This window comes from Cavia porcellus, unplaced genomic scaffold (genome assembly GCF_034190915.1).
Source record: "Cavia porcellus strain 051 isolate PalLab524CR breed Dunkin Hartley unplaced genomic scaffold, mCavPor4.1 scaffold_12, whole genome shotgun sequence".
Lineage (NCBI taxonomy): Eukaryota > Metazoa > Chordata > Mammalia > Rodentia > Caviidae > Cavia > Cavia porcellus.
This window is the reverse complement of record NW_026947495.1, coordinates 24,151,826-24,172,940: the sequence shown is the minus strand read 5'-3', so window position 1 is coordinate 24,172,940 and position 21,115 is coordinate 24,151,826. Positions and strand designations below refer to the sequence as shown.

At 39.2% G+C, this 21,115-nt stretch overlaps 1 protein-coding gene across 6 annotated transcripts in view; it reads left to right on the top strand.

Moving 5' to 3' along the window:
• The window catches only part of Nckap5 (NCK associated protein 5), a 949,190-nt gene that overhangs the window by 120,961 nt on the left and 807,114 nt on the right, over positions 1-21,115 (top strand). For 5 of the 6 annotated variants that reach the window (XM_063259587.1, XM_023561118.2, XM_063259589.1 and 2 more), the window contains exon 2: positions 7,573-7,702. In XM_063259587.1, coding sequence (XP_063115657.1) covers positions 7,634-7,702 — 69 coding nt within the window. In that variant the 5' untranslated portion in view covers positions 7,573-7,633. Of the gene's footprint in view, positions 1-7,571; positions 7,703-21,115 lie in introns of those variants that run through there. The other variant, XM_063259591.1, reaches the window with a different exon arrangement.

The following is a 21,115-nucleotide window of genomic DNA, read 5'->3' as shown; positions in this document are numbered from 1 at the left end:
CCAGCATCGCTATTAATATATCAAAGCAGAGATTCAGAATGAGAGAATCAGAGAGGTAAAAAGTGAGAAGGAAGAAACAACACTCAGAATGCAAGTGTGAATGAGTGTGTGTGTGTGTGTGTGTGTGTGTGTGTGTGTGTGTGTGACTATGCAGGTGCAAGGAAATAGCCTTTGAGATTTCTGTTAATGGTTGCCATTTCTTCAAAATTATGCAACTTATTAAAGCCTGTCAGAAAATAGAAATTATTGACAGCTTTAGAAATATTACAAATCTGTTTAGCACTAAAACAGCACTCTCTGTAAAATTTTTCCCATGAAAAAGAGTTTATGAAGACCCACATATATTCTTTTTTTTTAAATTTTATTTGAGGAAAAAGAGAAAAACACAAAACAAAACAAAGTGGTGTAAGGGTACACGTAATGCAGAACTACAAAAAAAAAAAAAAACATAACCGTAAGAAATCACCTGTTAATAGATTACATATTATCATCTTGGAAATAGTTGCTCAAATCACAGTATCAAAGAATACAAAGTGGACATTCAAACAGAGAGACTGCAAACAGCTGTGTTCAATGATCCAAAAACATTAATATAGTCAGCTATTTAACACCCCTAAACACACTTGCTGTTATATCCGTTAGAGCTCTTTTTTTCCCCTCTCTTTTTTATAACAAAATTTACACATTTTGGATTTTATTACTCCTTAGTTCTTATTATTTATTGGGGGGGAGAGAATACAGTCAAATATGGCAAAACAAAGCTGTCAGTCAAAACCAAGGATAGACATAGCACGTGATGTAGAACAGAGTACAAGGTTATCAACAATGGTTATCAACGATGTCTCTTGTTTCCTTAAAAAGAATTGTCTATCTCATTAGATATTATAAAGTTGGACAAAACAGTAGAGAACAGGACCAATAAAACTTAGGCATTGTAAACATTACAGGACTTCCAAAGGAGACAATAGTCAAACCAGAATGGGCACATATATTCTTATAGGTTCTGAATAGACAAAGTTCATCTATCAAAGATAGCTGGATATGAGCAGAGGTCAGAATGAATAACCATAGTCAATAAAAGGATCCTGCTTTCTTTCAACTTTCCTCCCCATGCAGGGAAGTAGAATTTTTCAATTCATTACTCTGAGTCAGATGAGAAGACATAAAAAAACATGAACACATTTGGATTATGGGAGTTTTAAGCATAGGCAAGTCCTAAGCTGTAATGTTTAGTTTGATAATATATTAAAGTCATGACAAATGTTTTCTTTGAGACTTTGGTATGTCTGTATATGCTTGGCTAAAAAAGTAACTTCACAGTTATGAATGTGTACAGTTGCTTTAACAACTTTTTTCTGTCCTGTTTTTTTATGGGTTACAAAGACAGTTATAAACACTCATTCTTTCATTCATTTATCCAAATAACAAATGCTCACATGGTGTCTGTTATATAGCTATGAATTAGGCATTACACCATGTAGGGAAACACAACATAAAATACTGTCTCTGGTTGCCAGGCTATTTTCTCCAAAGGCTGCCAAGAAGGAATTTAGGTGTTTCCCAAGGAGGTTGACTGCCTCACCAAAGGCATCTCCAAGGGGTGTGCATCAAACATTTTCTAGCCTGGAAAAGAAACTACCCAAGCTGTTTCCAGCAAAAATTGTTTTAACATAAAGAACTTTTTGTGAAGTTGTTACAGGTGGGTGGAGGAGAAAAATAGATAAGGTAGTGATTAAGATATTGATCACCTCAATTGGTAACTGGGATTTAAGACATTACTGCTGGCTTTTCTGAGCCAAAATGTTAGAGCAGTCACAGAAGTTTCTGAAGCCTATAGTCACTATCTTAGTTACCTTTTTCTCATTGCTGAGACAAAGTATCTGATACTCAAAGTTGGAGAAGGATACGATTATTTAGCTCACAGTTTGTAGAGGCTTTAGTCCATAAATAGGCTGACTCCAAGGCAGGGTGGCACATGGCTGAGAGGCAACAATGCGTGGCAGTGAAAGACAGCAAAAGCAACAAGAGAGAGCTTGTCAATCTTCTTTTTGTCCCTTATATTTTATACAGTCTACCAGGATTAGGGTGGTACCAATCCAATCAATGGACAGACTGGCAATTACCTACCTTTAATCCCAGCACCCTTAATCCCAGAATTGTACTACAAATCAATCACATACTCTAAATTCACACACCTCTAAAAACCCTCTATGACTTCATGAGGCTTTGAGGAGACATAGACATGAGCCATAATAGTCACCTGCCATTGATGCTGCTCAGCTAGAGTTGAAGGTAGAATGGCTTTTCCGTGTGTGTGTGTGTGTGTGCGTGCGCGCGCGCGTGTGTGTGTGCACGCCTGGAATTTAACTTAAGACCTTGAACTATCCAGGCAGGCTCTGTGTCACTGAGCTATATCCCTAACTTGGCTTTTCCCTCTCTATTGCTTTTGAGTCTCCTATTCTGCCTCCCATTGGCAGAAATCAAATTTCTGAGGTGACCAAGAGTTTTCATCTGCATACCCATAATATAAAAAAGAATATCACAGGGCACAATGAGAAGAGGCAACCCTGTAAGTTTCCACAGCCAAATAATTATCAAAAGAAAAAAAGATCTGGAAATAGCCACTGCCACCTAGAAGTTTCCCTCAGTTCTTTAGACTCAAAAATCTGAGTATTAAAACACTCATATATTATAATTTAAATGTGTCCTCCCACTACCACCAAAAATCCTAACTTGAAATCCTAACCCCCAATGTAACTGCCTTTGGAGACAGAGCATTTAAATAAATAATTCTAGTTAAACTTGTTCATGGTGTGCGGGGCTTTATTCTAGTGCAACTGTGGTCCTTATAAAAGGGGGCAGCATTGCCGGAGATGTACATACACTGAGAAAAGGGCAGAGGACGCAGCCATTGCAATCATTTGCACGCTGAGGAGAGAAGCCTCAGGAGAAGCCAAAGTTGCTAGCATCTCTGATTTACTCCTCCTAGTCTGTGTTACTCTGTTGTGGAAGCCCAAGGTGAACATTTCACTGACCAGATGCATAAACAATGAAGATAAGTAATTATATACACCAACTTGCAACTTGATTTTCAAGTGTGATTTCTGAAAGAGTGCCTCCTTCTATAAGAAAAACCACCTAAGATATCAAATGAAATTGGAAGGTTTTCTGGTGAAAGTAGTTTCCAGGCAGGCTGAACTGGTTGTGTGGTATAAACCTGTGTGATCCTATGAGCCTTTGAGATCTGACATACTCCTTTCTGCTCCAGACCTGTGGTCTGTGCTGGATATGGTGTCAGCAATGTCTCTTCCTAAAAATGGCAGAGGTGGTGTATGAGAATAATCTTGCCTGATTTTTCCTTCCTAGACCCCTACCTGCTTGATATTGCCACATCCCTATCATTTTGGTTCTTTTAGGTGGCCTTCTTTTGATCAACTTGGATACCTTTAGTCTGATCCTTCTCATGTTTTATGATTTAACTCATAAATGTTTATGTCATTAGGGTGGGAATAGTACTGTGATGGACTGAAAACTGATAGTCAGCTTAAACACAGGCTGAACTGAATCAATGTGGTAGATAGATGGCCTACCTGAGGACTGTTCCTAGCATAAAGAGGAGACTGAGAGAAAGAGTAGCATTGCAGGTTCTCCTAAATGTAGTTTGGAGCTGCTGGTTCTTCTAGAGGACATTGTCATGCTGGCTTCCCTGATAGGAGCTCAGCTGTTGTAACTGACAATGTATGCACTTCACTTTGGGGGAGCTCTGATCCTTACTTTGAGATTACTTTTTGGCTGGGGGGGGGGGGAAGATGGTGAACCATTTAATCTCCAGCCAAGGCTTGTCATGCTGGCTTCCTGATATGAACTCTGATATTCTCATAGTTGGAGGAACCTTGGGTCTCATTGTCACTGAAGCTGACTGTGGAACTTTTTGGGGAAGCCCTGATCTTCATTTTGAGTGTTGCTTCTTTGCTCCAGTACAGAACCCTCAACCTACTGACCCAGATTCTTCACCCTGTGGGGATTAACTTTCTGGCTTCCACCACTGACCTTGGGGCTCTCCCAGCATAGATTTGTGAAATAGACTTGTGTGAGTCATTGTCATGGGCTCTAGGCCTCCAGTTGGACTTCTGGAATGCATTGCCATGGGCTCCAAGTTTATACTGAGCTCATGCAAGGATATGGTCATAGAATCCAGGCCCTCAGCTGGTTTCTCCAGGTCTTTAGTGTATAGGCAGATTTCCTGCACTTTCTTTGATTTGACTTCTTGGATGACCATTATAAATAATATTATAAAGTATGTGTCCTGTATTATAATTCTTTTCTTTTCAACCCCTGACTACAACTATTACATATACAGTAGCTGATAGGTAACTGGCTAGAAAGTACTACTAAGGCTGTATTGTTGTTCTTGACATAACTGGATTATTATTTCTGCCAATATTATTGACACTATAAAGTATAAAAAGATATTAGTAGGCAATTGAATTAGATTTTCACTTAAGAATTTTTGAAAGGATCACCTTTCCCCAAAATGACAGCCTAATCAACCTATAATGGAACAAAAATAAATCTAACACCTAGAGTTTAATCAGGTTTACCAAAAACAATGACCCGGTATGTCTAATATTTAAATCTTACTCACCGTGGAACAGTCACTAGCAAAATTCTTTAATATATTGTGTTATCATCATCACAACAGCCCTACTATGAGAAAAGTCCTACAATAAATGACATTTTTTGATGAGTTGACTCAAGATTAAAATAGGTTAAATAATTTGTTCAATATTTTCAGCTGGGAAGGAATAAAGTAAGATCAAACCCTATGATCAAACCCTTTGTGTTTAGAAAGAAAGCTCGTAACTGTCACCAGAAACTTAGCACTTTGTTCCACATGCTATTTCAGGTTTTTATTTTTTTTTTTTTTAATTCTAAGAAAATGGCCCTCTCTTCTAAGACACACAAAACCTCTTCTGGCTTCTTCTCCCTGTCCCTTTGCCTGGAATGATATTTACCTTTGTTTTCGCATATCTCATTCTACCCTGACCATTCTATCCAAAAAGTTTTCATGTCTATATACTTCACCTGTTAGTGTGCCACCCACTGGGGGTTATTTCCTTCTCATAAATACCTATCTAATTTGTAGTTATTTCTCTGTTTGCTTATTTATTATCTACTGCTCCTATAAAGTAAGTTCAATGATGATATAGACCTAGCATTTCTTATAAGCTTTTTAAAACTCTATTTTATATTTTATTAATATATTTCGCAGTTTGTAATCATCTTGGGGAGTGGTTGCATGCACATACCAAAACTTGTTTCTTTTCTCTTTTTTTAATTTCCTTTCATCTTCCTCTCTTCTCTTTCAATTCCTCTATCCCATTTTGTCATTGTTGATATTATTAATATTAGTTCATGTTATGGCATATAATGAGGTTATTAGGTTCCTCTATATGGTGTATCTTTTCTAAACTTTCTTATGGTTATGTTACTAGCATCTAGAGATTATGTGTTCTATACAAGCATTCAGTATGTGTGTGCTAATTGCCAAACAGCAATTCATTATGATTCATCAAACTTCCCTTCTCTTGGGAATCAATAATTAAGTAATCATGGCATAAATATCCAGATACGAGTAGTCTCTTTAGTTAAATTCACATTACAGAAGATGTTTTGAGCTAGTAGTAAATATAGTCACTTCAACAAGGCTTGTGGCTGCCAAGGAAGCAGCTGAAACTGGGAAGGAAAGGCAGACTCCCAGTTCAAATTTTAGTTGACTAATACCTTCACCTACAATAAAGGCACAGAATTAAATTACTTTCTGAAAACATAATTTCTGGACTTCTTCCTTGTGCTTAAATATTAAGTTCTGCCAATAAGCAGGTAGTAAGAACTTTACTGTATTTAAATAACTACCTAAATGAATAAGGTATAAGAAGGCAAGACTAATGACGCTACACACTATTGGGAGAGAAAAGGACTCATTACTAAATGGCGTTCCCCTGCAAGGTCGCGTGAAGGAGAAGGGGCCTGAGCCAGGAACTAGAGTGCAGGGAGGACTGCCGCAGATGGAGGTGAGAATTACAATCAAAAGCGTGCTCTCGAGTGCGCCTTGTGTGCCTCGGGGTTGTAAAAGACTACTTGGCAGGAAATAGGCTTTGAAAATAAGGTTGATTTTTTTGAATTTTCTCCTGAATTCTGAGTGGGCTCCTGGGAATTTCTGTGTAGACCAGTGATATACTAAGATTAGTGTTCCCAAAGTAACTAAGGTGGAAGAGGGAGCCAAGGGCTGGAAAATGAATCCGTCAGCTTCCAAGGCTGACTGTACTTTGGGCAAACCCTGTCTCATGCAGTTATCTCAAGCCTTGTGACGGCGGAAACCTAGTGAAAGAGGCTGTATGTGGTGGCTGTGACATCAATACTGTTCCACTGATGTTAGACTTGGAGAAATGGAGAGTGGTAAAATCTATTCTTTTTGGTTTTATAAAAGACTGGTTAATATAGCATTTTTGTAAGTCCATCTCTACCATTTCAGCAGTACCATGGCTGTGTTGCCTTGTGAGGATTATGAGGAGGTTCTACATTTTTATGTGTCTTCTGAATAATCAAGGATATACTGAAATATATTGACTAATAATTAAGGTTAACTATTTAGAGGTTTGAAATGTGGTAATTATTGTTTAAATTATAATTCATTGCCTCTAAATCATTTAACATACAATTTGATTGCTATAGGTATGTTTTTTGCAGTTGAGGAAAATGAATTTCAGAAAGGCTAAATGACTTGCTGATGTTGCTTGGCTAATAGGTAAGAAAACATAGGGTCAAGCTCATTTCTTTCGTTTCAAGCGCTTTACATATTGATTAAAAACTGGAAGCTAGCACTCAGACACAAGATAGATCTTTAATAAGCAGGATGCTTACCCTTTCTAGAATAAGCAATCTCAGTAGAGTTCAGGCATGAACTATATGTTAAAGTACAATGAGTGCTCCCTAGATACTCATTGGCCATAATGACACTGTCCACCATTCTCTCTGAATCAATCATCATAAAGGAATGTATCTTAGAATGTTCCTAAAATATTTTAAATGACATATTTTGAAATTAAATATTGACAATAGTGCTCATGTTTCAGTTTTCCCTCATTGGGCTTTGGGCTTAATAATTCTTGGTTATGGAGCCTGGTTCTGTCAATTTGATCTCTTGGAATTTGCAGACAGCATCTGTGTGCATAGTAACAGAACGCTTCTGGCTGATAGGGAGAGGACGGGTGTGGAGCAAGTGTGGCATGAAACAGATTGTTTGCTTTTTTCCACAGTCTGCTGATTTAACCTGCAAACCCATTCCCCAACTCCATTAGCAAAACCTGTGAAAACACAGGGGCCTCCAAAAAGACAACTGAAGTTGGCAACCCGGAGAGGTCTTTTCAGTTGAGAGATCCTACTGGTGTACTTATCACTGGGGTTCGGGCATTTTTTTGACTCCATCACTTGTTTATGACTATAGAGTTGAAAACTAAGAGTTTAAAAACAGTGCACTTGGATAGTAAAACACATGTTCACTTTTTACAGTGACCCTGAAAAGAGACAAGGGATTCTTATAAATCACAAAGGAAAATAAATAACTTCACTCATGGAGGGGAAGAGACAGCTTGAGAAAAGGGACTTTGGAAAAAGGCTGTCTCTAGACAGCAGTCTTGTGGTAAGTACTAAATATTCAATTACTACTCTATATGCTTTGGCTTAAAGTACATTATTCTTTGACTGTTATTTCCTGAGCCCTGTGCTTTTGAAACTTCTATTCTAGTTACCTCATTAGCCACATCCCCTGGGACTTTGTTTCATTTATTTTTTACAAATTCAAAAGCTAGCAAATTATTGGAATGTTTGTATAGTGTCTTAATGCACAAATTTCATAATCTGTCAACATTATATATAATTATATTAATTCCAGCTGAAATAGACTTTAGCCTGTACAAAACTCTGTACTGCCAATATGAAATGCCAAGGCTTTATATAGTTACTCCCTCACCCATTTATCTTAACTGTGGGGTTAAGCTGAACAAGAATTTAATGCAGCTTCCATATTGAAGAGTCAAAAAGTTTTCAAGATTTTCTTAAGTATGTAAATTAGTTCAGTTATCCATACAGTTTTTTTCTAAGAGTTTTGATGCTGATGGACATCATTCTTAACAGCCTGGTAGAATTCACTTTTATGTATGAGAGTCTGGTTAGTTCAGGAAACAGACTAAGGCAGTGATTTCAAATATGTGACCACGTTGTCACAGGCTATGGGCTAACATGTGGGTAGCCTCTCTGTTCCATGTGAACAGAGCAATAAATCAAGTCAAGAGAGCCTTTCCTATCTCTTTATGTTCATCTATTAAAATAAAAATTTAGCTTGGTCTCATCTTTTGCATGTTTTACAGTTACATCCTCTGTTCATTTGTGTAGTTCCAATACTTGGCTTAGAGTCAGTTACAGAAAAGTAAAATAGTGATTGAATTGACTTATCAGTTGACCTATTCAATTCTTCAGCTGTGTGGCTTTGTTGTGTTATGTACAGATTAGTTATTTGCCACATAATGGTTGATAGTTCCCATAGAAACTATTTATAGATATGAGATTTTAGGTTGAAAAAATGGCCATTTTTGTGTTGTGTTTTTCTTGTTAATCAAAGTCAACATCTGTGACTATGTGGACTGTGCATTGATGAGCATATATTTTGAGGCCAAAGAGTTGGGTAGTGTGTTAAATTCTCCTCCTTGTGGATGTGATTCCATTTCATCTCCTAGGTTTTGCTCTCAAAGTGGAATGCACTGTGAATGAGTGTATATGTCTATGAGAAATCTTTTGATAATGGTATAATTTCTCAGCCTCTGCTTTACAGAAGAAAAACTCTTCTTAGATATTCACATGCCATATGATCTGTTGTAGGCTCAGTCAGGGACTGAGACAGTCATAAGGTACAATGTGAGCAGCTCAGAAAAGAATCTGTTTAGCTCAAAAATACCATCTTTGTCCATTGGTCCCAAAAGCCACAGATTTTTGCCTTAGGTCTCAACTAATATGCAAATGGCCTATAAAGGCAAACATACTAAGCTATTGTTTTTCAATAACTCATATTAACACTCATTTGTAAAATGCCCCCAATTTCAATCAGATGAGTAGAATTCCCAAATTTCAACCAGATGAGTAGAATTTTGTGGAGGGAATTAACAGATAAAAGGATTCAGAATATGGAGTTCTGGCAAGGCAAGTGTGGGCTGAGATGAGCCAGGAAAGTTGGTTGTTGGTGTCGCTCCCGGCCGGCAGGAAGAACACACGACAAGATCTGGCAGTGGCTGGGCTTTCTTTATTTTCCCTCTCCGTACAGTCTGCCCCGGGATTCTTCCCGGCCGAAGCCTCTACCGGTCCGCTCCCCGTGGCTCCTTTCGTGCTTCTTCTCTACAGTCTGTCCCGAAGCCTCTACCGGTCCGCTCTCCGCGGCTCCTTCCGTGCTTCTTCTCTACAGTCTGTCCCGAAGCCTCTACTGGTCTGCTCTCCGCGGCTCCTTCCATGCTTCTTCTCTTCAGTCTGTCCCGAAGCCTCTACCGGTCCGCTCTCCACGGCTCCTTCCGTGCTTCTTCTCTATAGTCTGTCCCGAAGCCTCTACCGGTCCGCTCTCCGCGGCTCCTTCCGTGCTTCTACTCTCGTGGCGGGAGAAGCACTCACTTTTATAGGGTTACAGTGGCCAATCAGTTCAAAGCGCGCGATGCGGGCTGATTGGCTAACAGTTGTTGCTAGGCAGACTATCTTACAGGGCGGGTTGTTTACCAAGCAGGAAGCAGGAGACAAGCGCCATCTTAGCACACTCGATGGGAGGGGTAATCTAGCTCAGGCTTTGCTCTTTCCTACAGGCCTCACGTCCGCCGCGCATGGCTCCCAACAGTTGGTTACCTGAAGTTACTCTAAACCTGCAGACAGGGAAAAGAGGGAATAGTCTCCATGAAACCTTTGCCCAATTTCAATTTGTCCAGAATCAGCCTAAACATGGGTTTAAGTAAAATACTGCTTAGCTGAAAACTCAAAGCCAGCCTTGCTTACCTGTTCACATAAATATCTTCCTTGTCCCCTACAAGCAGAATAACTGTATGCTCAGCTTGGAAACATCCCATAAAATAATGCCCCTCCTATAACTATGTATATTTGGTGCTTAAATATGTTGGACATGCCACCTTGGTCAGATTCCTACAGTTTTAATATCATGTTCTCTGCTTTACATAAGATGCTGATGAGACAATGCCAACAGCAGGATTCTTTGTTGATTATTTGGGAATAGCATCCATTGAAACGCTCTCAAATGAACTCTGCTGTGACTTTTAGGAAGAGAACTAGATGGGGGTGAGATAAAACTGGGCTATAAAGACATGGGTGCAAAGTCATGTGTGGCTTCACACATAAGTAAAAAATAAGGAGTTGGGTTGATTCTAGATAAGAGCTGCTGGAAAAGATGAAAAAATTGATATAACAGTATACTTTTCATTCATAAGCATACATTTTATTTTACTTTACCTTGCTTTGCTTTTGAAATAATCGTATGGTAAATATGGTAAATAGTAAATCGTATGGGTTTCCAGTACCTCACAGTATAGAGAAACAATAGTTAAGACTCGGAGAAGTTAACAGCTTTTGCCAATATCCTACAGCTAGGATTACACCAAGAGCAGAACACAGGTCTCTACCTGCCCCTCACTTCCTTGTCTTTCATTACATACTATTGCAGGAAGACAAAGTGTCTTTTTAGGAAACTTGAAGAAAGAGAAACATATAAAATTCTTAAATTTTTAAATTGAGTTGCAATAATCAATATGACCCATATCTTTGAGAGTTAGAAGACCCAGAGGTAATTTTCCTCTCTCAGATTTTGCAGAAAATTCCTCATAATGTACTTTAAGAATAAGGTACTATTAACATCATTATGCTTTGTATTTTACATAATCAAATCATAAAGTGTTGAGTTAGGAATTACAGCTCCCTTGAAATGGCTTTAAATTTTTAAGCTGGAAGAACCATAAAATAAAGAAATTTATAGTTGAGATATGGAAAAAAGTTCCCATTGAGGGAACTGAGTTTGTGGGCCTTAATTATAAGTTTTTCTTTTAGGTCTTGATGTGGGGGAAGTTTGAGTGTGTGTATGCATGTGTGTGTGTGTGTCAGAAAGAAAAATTCACCCATCACATGTGTGTGATTTGTAGTACTAACATATATTGTTTGATACCAATGATTTTTTACTTTATAAATTATCCTTTTTAAGAAGAAAGTGACAGGTAGGTGAAGCTAAAATGAAAAATGTGCTCCTTCGTGGGAGGTAAAGCCCAGAGAGGAAGACAAGTGACAACAAGTTTGCCTTCACCAGCAGGAGCGTGTCAAGTAGCTGTATGTTCGTGGCAAGTATGACTTTCCCTCTAATAACAATAATAGTCACCCTAGAAATCGAGGCCTTTTCTTGACCCAAAACTGTTTAGCCATCCCCAGGATGCTTTTGGTCAGGAAAAGTCAACATTTCCCACTGTGCTTTTTATTTGCAAGACTGGCTGTGTATATTGCTGTTGACACTCATAGATATATGATAGTGTTTGGCTGATGAGAAGGCTGGGGAGTGAATTGTCTTTTTTAACAGCTCACATTTTATCTGCAAACTTTTTTGTTTCATTTAGAGAAAATCATTTTTATTGTTAAGCACAGATGTGAGTAGCAGATGAATTCTTTCGTGGTACCCTTTTTTCTTCCTTTAAAGGGTGACAAAACACTGACTATTAGATCCTCAGGTCTGACAGCTGTACAGTTTTGATACACTCAAAGGGACAGAAATACACATGTACAAGTCCTTCAAATCATCCTTCAGCCTTTTGACCATTTGCATTGAAATCATTATAATAATCAGGTCCTTCTATCACTGCAAGTCTAAGTCAGTACAACATATCATAAAAACTGGCTAGGAGTATGTGCAGGAGAGTTTCCATCCTCCACCTCTAGATCCACTTTTCATCCTTTTCTACCTGGCTCTGTGTCCATGGAGGATGTATCCTATGGCCATTAATAAAAGGATGCTTTTCCTCTAGCATTTGATTGGGTGAGACTCCTCTACCTCAGGTGGCAACTTTGGCTGGACAGTCCTCTGCCACACTGTACCTATACTTCTGCCACAGCTCTCTCTGTTTTATCTCCTGCACTTTTCATGCCTCCTCATGGGATGAACAGCCCAATGTTGGTAGCCCATTTCTGGTTGGTTTTTCTGTAGCTCTGCCCACATTTCTGTGAATAGTCCCTTCATAAAGATGCCCTCAGCTGGATGATTTTAGCAGACTGTCTCTTCCCTGACAGGTTCCCTAGGTGATATTGCAAAGGTTTACAGTTTATCTGGGGAAGCCAAATTAATAAGCAGGAAAAATAAAACCACACAGAACAGAGACAGATAGTGTGACATGATGGTAACAGGAGCTGAGATTGCCTGAGGAGTGAGGACATAGGTGTTATGGGACTGTCTGTCCATGCTTGTAAATAATGGAAGGAACTTGGTCATTCAGAACTGGGAGAGTGAGTGGCAACCTGAGGACATTGTTCTAGACCTGTCTTAACTACTTCTGTCATTACTAATTGCCATCCCACCCTGGTAAATCTCTTCCCATCTGGAATTCAAACTCTGATATTTTATCTCCAGTTATTTCCGTCCTGTTTAGTGACTACAAATAATTATAAAAAAACATGGTCAAAATTTTTTTTCTCTAAAGGTCCAGATAATAAATGTTTCAGGTTTTTCAGGCCAGACAAATAGTCACAACTTCCCAGCACTGCTGTTGCAGCAGAAAAACTTCCACAGAGTATACTTGAGCAAATGGGCTTTCATTTCAGTAACATTTTATTTACAAGGATAAGTAGTTGAATGGCTTCTTATGCATCTGAATGCATAAGAAAAATGGGATGCTTGAAATTCTAGGTATCTTTCCTGTGTGCCAACTCTCTAAGTAGCGATTTTGTGTGCAGTATGCCTCAGTAGGCCAAAGACCAGGGCCAGGATACTACGTAAATGAATAATTACCCAAGTGACAAGAAATGGGAAAATATTTTTGAAAATTGTTTTCTAAATATTTGTGAAATATTGACATAGAATATGTCCAAACTCACACAGATTTTTTTCTAACTACAAAATAGGGATATTGCTAGTGTTACTCAATGCAGCATGAGGCTATACTTATAGATGTTTGTTACTTCACAGTGGGGAAATATTCTGATAAATGTGTCATTTCATCACTGTGGGAACATCATAGCGATATACAAATCTAGATGGTGGAGGTCAGTCCACAGGTTCTTGATGCAACTAAGAAACTTGGTAAACACAGATGAACAGGGCTGCTAGAGGCATAACACATGATTTTAGAATAAACTTTGTCTTATAAGTATTACATTCTGAGATAAGGATTAAAAAGACCGTAAGAAAATGTGCAAACTAGTAACATGGTTTATCATTACTATCAATATTATATACCATGCATAATTTTATTGTATTTTTATATGATTGACAGTGCAAGAGGTTTACACCAGCATCACCATGATATGTGAGCAATACATCTTACTATGACATTAATATAACAATGTCCACAGGCTACAGGAATCTTATGGCATCACTGTGGTATATGCTGTCCACTGATCAAAGCATCAGTACGTGGTGTGCACCTAAGATCAGAATTTTCATTTTGAAGTGCTTCAGGCTTTATTGGAGCTTTCTTGACTCAGTGCTCATAGTGCTCACCATTGGGAAGTTGCAGAGCTCAAAACACCAGGCTTCTGCAGAAGGAGCCTGGATCCTCACATTGTAACTCCCTTAGCCATTTCTAATGGGAGCAAATATAATGTACTGTTGACTCAGTGTTCTGGCCTGCAGGAAAATACCAAGTTGTCCTGTAAGAAGCTTGACCTTGTTTCTTTGACAACAACATTGCTTTGATATTTCCCAAATGAACATCCAGTGGGGGAGGATAAAGAAAGAGAAGGAGTATTTTATTCCTCCAACCACTTCAGTCTCCTAAGAGAGCAACTTTCTCAGCTGCCTTCTTGAAGTACCGAGAACAGCAGCCCTGGCCTGCAATCAGGTTTTGGAAGGCACAGTGATGGACACAGACCTGGATGAAGCCATTTTTAGGAAAAAGAAACATGTTGAAAATATGGGCACCTGAGATAAGTACACACTTTTCAGATAAAGAAATACAAATAACAAAGAGTATATGAAAAATGTTCAGCATCACTGGTTATTTGAGAGATCCAAATTAAAACCCCAGAAAGAATGGCCATCATCAAGAAATCAGTCAGTCCCAAATTCTGGTGGGGTTATGGGGAAAAAGGAACACTTCTCCACTTTTGGTGGGAGTTCAGACTGATGCAATCACTGTGGATATTAGTGTGGAGATTCCCAGGATTACAGGCCTCATTCTACCCAGCTGTTCTCCTGGTGGGTATCTTCCCAGAAGAATTAAAAACATCATGCCACAGTGATATATATGGTATATCACTGTTTATAGGAGCACAATTTATAATAATTAAAGCTTTGAAACAATCCAAATGCCCATTGCCTGAGAAATGAATAAAAAAGAAATAGTATTTTCATACAATGGAGTACTGCTTAGCTATATAGAAGGATAAATTTGAGTCTTTTAAAATGGATGCAACTTGAAACCATACTCATAACTTAAATAAATCAGACTTGTATGTATAATCATATTTTCTGTCTAGTATAAGGAGCTGAAAGAATAAATAAGAACCAAAATGTACAGCAGATATTGTGAAATGGGAAGAAACTATTCAAAAGGAAAGAGAAACTGGGATGGGGGAAAGGAGAAAAGAAAGGCAACAAGAAAGATATATATGATATTATTTTTATCTAAGATAATATACATATATATATATAAGGGTGTTACGTATCATATGTCATATATATAATAGTTAGGATGTGAGAGTTAAAGTAATTACACTACTAATTTCTATTAATTCATTGAAAAGAAATGTTTGTGCTTGTATTTTTGACTAAATTTTTATGCCTATATCTTATAACCTGAGCACCTACTTTAAAGATAGCAATATGCAATGCATTAACCAATGTTACTCTTCTACTAACTTATTTTGAAATTTTGTATCATTGCTTTTTTCTGTTTAAAATAATAATAAAAATGAGTAAGATTGGACCTGGATTAGTGACTCTCCCAAAGAGTTCTTCTGCTCCTTTGTCTGAGTCCCCTTGATAGTGGTCAGTGGTAAAGTTCCAAAAGAGTCAGACTCTTAGATGTATTATCACCCGGTGCATCTGCTTGCCAGTCTAGCTCAGCCTATCCTGGTATACCCAGAAAATGCTAAAGAATTCAACTACTCATCTACACTTCTGCTATGCGGGATGTCTGGGTGTCATGGCTGGATCTTGGGTCAGATGGGCTGGGAGAAGCCCTCCAACCCCCCTAAAAAGCTGGTTGCTATGAGTCAAGAGGCTGCAGAAGACTAAAAGAGACCAGAACCAAGAGGAACAGTGCTAAGGTGGTGTTCAGAGATTTGCAGCAGCACTGGTGTCAAGGACAGAGTCCGAGTGGTGGAAAGGATGAAGGATAGAAGTCATACGGGTCCAAATAGTACTCAGTAGGTCAGCAGTGGGGCCGATGTGACTAAGATCAAAGTCACTTTAGCAAACAGCTCTGCATGTGCAATTGGCAAATCATGCACTGAGTTGGATGAGAATGTCTTCCTTCCCTTAGGAACAGTAGAACTGAGATTTATTCAGGCATAATATGTACCAGGAACCCTGTTCAATGAATTATATGGAAACTGTTGTTTTATACTTATCATGCTTAAAAGTAGGAACTCTTTTTTTTTTTTTTTTTTTTTTTTTTTTTTTTTTTTTTTTTGTCTTTTTCGTTTTTATCGGTACCAGGGATCGAACTCACGACTGCCTGCTTGCAAGGCAGGTGCTTATGCCGCTGGGCTAAATCCCGAGCCCCAAAATGTAGGAACTCTTAATTACTCCTACAAATGAGAAATCCGTGGTTTAGCAAGTTACTTAACTTCAAAAAGATAGCAGAACTCTTAAGTAAGAACTAGGATTTCAACTGGGGTATAGCTATCTCCGGACTGAACTGCCTCTATGTAGCTCACAGTATGGAAGCAGTCAACCATGTGATTATAGAATCTGGAAGGGCTTTTCCATGGTGCTTCCTAACTCAAAGAGCTTGAGCTATCTCAACAGGACTAGAGGCTGACATGAGTATCTATCTGCTATGCCTCAGTCTACTGACACAGGAGGCCAGGCTTGGCTTCAGAAAACAGTTGAACTGCAGTAGAATTGGGAGAGGGAGAGTTACAAGGAATAAGAAATGTGGATGTTGAAACATGGGGCTAGGCTTGATTTCTGATCTTGTGATTTTTCTCACTAACCAGATCTTTGCTCATATTTAACTTTAGAATAATGTGTTTTTAACCTGGTGAGGATGAATTGTGGCGTGCACACACGCTAGGTAGGATTATGGGCCAGAAAGAGAGAAATGTGTGGAGGAGTTGGGAAGTAGTGGGCCACTTCTGGTACAGAGCTATCCCCAGCATGAAACAGGGAGTAGAACCTGAGGGATTTCATCTGGGCTTCAGACTGATGGTGGTGAGGAGAGAAATCACAGAATTTTCCAGGAGAGCTTCTGGAAGAAATGTCATTGATTGGTCCACAGCTGCCACTGGTGCTGCCTCCTCTCATGTTGCCTGGAGGAGGTTCTGCTTTATGTGGGTCTCACTCACTCAGAATGACTCTCTCCTTCCTCTCATAATTAACAATAAGGCAGATTTTCATAGTAACCATGTCCTCCAAAGTGTCCCTGAAAGTGTCCTTTCCTGAGTTATGCAGAATTTCTTGAACTATTGACATTTTAGACCTGATAATTCATTAATATGGGGTTTGTCCTATGTACTGTTGGCTGTTTAGTGGGAAGCCTAGCCTCTACTCAATAACAGCAGCATCCCTTGTCCAGCTTTGATGGCCAAGGCTATCTTCACACATGGCAGCTGTTCCCTAAGACACAAACCATACTTCATTAAACTATATTGCAAGCTCCTCAAAGCTGGGGCATGGGCCTCGTCATATTCACATTTGTAGCACTAGTGTCTGACATACAGTAAGTTCTTAGTGAAATGAACAATTGAATGAACATACAATTGAGTAGCTTAGTTGTCTCTAGCCAAGTACACATTAGTGGAAGATCCTGGGACATGGTAGACCTGTATGACTGGTGTTTGGGAAGACGGAAGAGAAGAGATATCACATTGCTTTTCAGTATTGCTCAAAGATGATTATAGTATGTGTAAAACTTTTTGTTTTACATAAGAGATCCTTAATATGACATCCTGAGTCATCCCAAGGTGCTTCTGGGGGAAATGTATTAAAACACTTTCAATGGTTTAAATTTTGGTTATATTTTGTATTACACTTTATGTGCACTGGTGCATTTTCTTCAAAGGTATAAGTCTATGAATATAAACAGATTCTCAAGGACATCTATGACCCAAGAATGGTAATGTGGCCTTACCTGCCTTTTGAGCTTCCCATAGTCCTGCCTTTCATACTTGCCCATAGATTACTCCCCTTGCTAGTTGCAAGAGTTGATCTTGTCAACCGGATTTTGACTTGAAAATCATCAAGGAGCAAAGTGAAACTTCTGGGGTTGTCTAGGTGGATCATGCAGGTATGACTTTCGGAACTGTACTTCGTTCTTTGGGCTCCTCCTGTATGGCTCTTCTCCTGCTCTCTGTTGATGATATAGGTGAGCGGCTTTTTTCTGCCATGCTCTTCCACCGTATCCCTGCCTTAGAACCAGCTCACCATGGACCAAAGTATCTGAAACTGTGAGCCAAAATGAGCTTCTCCTCCTTTAATTTGTGGATGTCAAGTATATTGTTTCAGCAATGGAAGCTGGCCAAGCTGTGGTTTCCCCTGCTTCCCTTATCTGTACAGTACTTGGTGGGACAATGAGTGTCATCCACCAGTGTCAGATGTGATTCTGTGAATGTTCAGGATCTCTGAGATCAGCACACCAAAATACGAAGACGGTACTTGTAGAAAGCCCTTGTAAATACTGTGTTATGGACAGATGAGGAAATAATATTGCTTTCATAGCTGAAACAAGCACGAATGAGCAGAAACATGTTTCATATTTCTGAAGGACTCTTGGATCTGCTTATCATTCTCCTGGTATCTCACTGTCTTTTAATAATGGGAATCATCAGATCATATGAGTTGCTATGGCAACCCAGTTTTCCACATCATCCTCTGGCAGACTAGGATCGTTTCTGTGGCAGACTCTTTAGTGCTTTGTCCCTAACAACAGGTAGAGCTTTTATTAGTCTCCTTAGAAGCTGGTCTTCAAACCCAATAGACATGGGTATTCTTTCTACATGCCTGTTTTCCCTTGTTGAATTTCTCATTAATCAGCACAGGAATGAGCACCTCAAAACTCTATGAAATGAGTACTAAGAAATGCAAAGTATAATTTCTTTTTTACAAAATTAAAACAACCTAGTCATAATACATATATCATAGTAATATCAAGAGGTATACAGTGATCCAAACAAGAAACCTGATGGGATTTAGAGTGAAAAAGTGTGACTGCTTTGATTTGAAAGCCCCTGGAAGCTGGCTTTCAAATCTCACTTTAGAATATTGGGCTGAATTAAATCTATGCTGTCCCTGACTTCCCTATAGTAAAAATTTATGGAGAAAGCCACAGTGTTTAAAAGAATTGGATATGATGCCAAAGTACCTGGCTTATACTTGACAAATTGCCAAGGCCCTAAGCAGTTTCCACAGTTGTCCTGAATTATTGCCATCACCTTCCTCTTGTCCCTTCCAACCAGCCCTCTCTACTCTTTCATTAACTTTATATTCCCCACACTTCTGGATACAAGGCACAATGCACCATACAACTGAATCACTTTGGTTTTTTTCCCTTCTGGTTCATTTATCAGTGTAAGCTGTACCAACTGTATATATCCATTAACTGTATTTCAGCAGGTTAAATGTCTTATACAAATTTACCACCCTGAACTGTAATTCATTATCACCAATTAGTATTTATTAAACATCCACAGGGCTCACGGCCCTGAACAAGGCAGCACTTTTCATGATTTTATGTTGTATCTCTGTGGCTCAGCTCAGCCAGTATTTATGTTCTTTCTGTCACTTCTCTTATAGCCCTCATATCCATACCAGTTCTAATTAATGTTTCAAAAACGTATCCAGGGGCCACTGTATTCAAATGCTTCCCTTAACACCAGATGCACCAACTCAGTTCTGCCCTTTTCCTGTGCTAATTTTGCAGTTCTCTCTTAACCTGGAATCCCACTTGTTCCAGGATGCTCTCTGCAAGTCCAGACAGTGATTTTTTCCTTTACATTGAGGCAATTCCAGATGTTTCCTCCTCATAAATTTCAGTTCCTTAAGTAGGCTTAATGGATTGTAATTGTCCATTTCCAAAGATGCCTCTGAGCTTTGCTTGCCTTCTGTCTTTCGGCACCTTTTAGATCCCAGTTTTAAGCAGTCTACTTCAGCTTGGTGGGTTTCCTAACACAATTAATTCATTAACTACTCTTATACACATGGATGTGTGGAGGGAAGTAAAATCACTTGGCTTGGTTAAATTCTTGGATTAATCTGTCAGAGCCAGCAGATAAGTGGGCTCAGAGACTGTTGGCCCTTTTTCAAGGAGGAATTACTGAGTGCTGCCATCCTTGGAAAGGGGAGTGGCACTGAAGACTGGCAGGAATCCAGTATGGGTGGACGCAGTGCTGAACACAAAGACCTTGCAGACACCAGCTCCATAGACTGGAAAAAAGGTAGTACTGTCGTCCTCTCCTCTCTGAGTGTCCTTCCAGATGGGCAGAGGAGGTGGCAAAGTGAAGACACTCTTGGGGTAATAAGACTATTTGCAGATCATCTGGGCCAGATTTGCTAAGCTCTTTAGGCAGAGTATGTGACCTACTTCCTGCCTAATGAGATGAAGGGGGAAAATGAGAGAGAGAGAGAGAGAGAGAGAGAGAGAGAGAGAGAGAGAGAGAGAGAGAGAGAGAGAGAAACAGCCAAGTCTATAGTAATATTTCTCATCCTCTTAGGAAGAGCTGAATAACTTCCCATAGTTTTGTCTACAGAGACTCTGGGTCAACAATTATAGTAGCTTCCTTATTTGCTTCATCAAATGAGATCCTAGAAGGGAACAGGTGGAACTTTTGAACCAGGGGAAGGAGAGGTAAATACATGGCCTCTATACAAAGAAAGAGCAAGATGTAAGGAAAACAACCAATAATAGAGCAGAGGCTAGAACCTGCAGAGCCATTTTCTCCAAACCTAGAAAGTGCCTGAAGAGCCATGATGGTTGTAAAGACAGCCACCTGGAAGTAAATGCCACTGTTGATGGAGGAGTTTGTCCAACATTGTTTCTAGTAACAGGGTATCTGAACACAGACGCTCTATCCTCACTCTAGTCTCCTGAAGGAAACTCCACTGGCTGAACCAAACCTAGTTAGAGGCCAGCAGAAAGGGGGCCCAAGTACCATCCTTGTGCCAGAGCAGGTCAAGCTGTCTGGGGTAGATTAGGAGGTGCCAATAGAATGTGTTTGGCGTGTTTATTCTAGACGAAACTATGTACCGTCTCTCCAGTCTCTCTATATTTCTGTGCTGAGAAAACACGGGATTTAATCAGACTAGTTTATTTCAATATATTATTTAAAGTGAGTTTCTATGTTTTGTTTTCTAATCTATTTCCTTGGATTTGTCAAGTTGGTTTTGCCAGACAATATAATGTTCCATCTTCAGAACACAAATTTTACGTACTTAGTGGCATGGTCTTCTTTTCTCTTCCAGGGTCTTAATAGAAATTCCTGGTGCAAGTATAGGTACATGTCATATGATGCTAGGGAAACAGCAGTGAGCAATCCAGTGACTTGGTCATTGCATTAGAATTCTAAATTCTTACACTGAACTTGAGCCACGCAGTACATGTGTGGCCTTTTGCTACCTGCTTAACACATTCCCACTTGCTTGAGTCACTGGCATACATACACA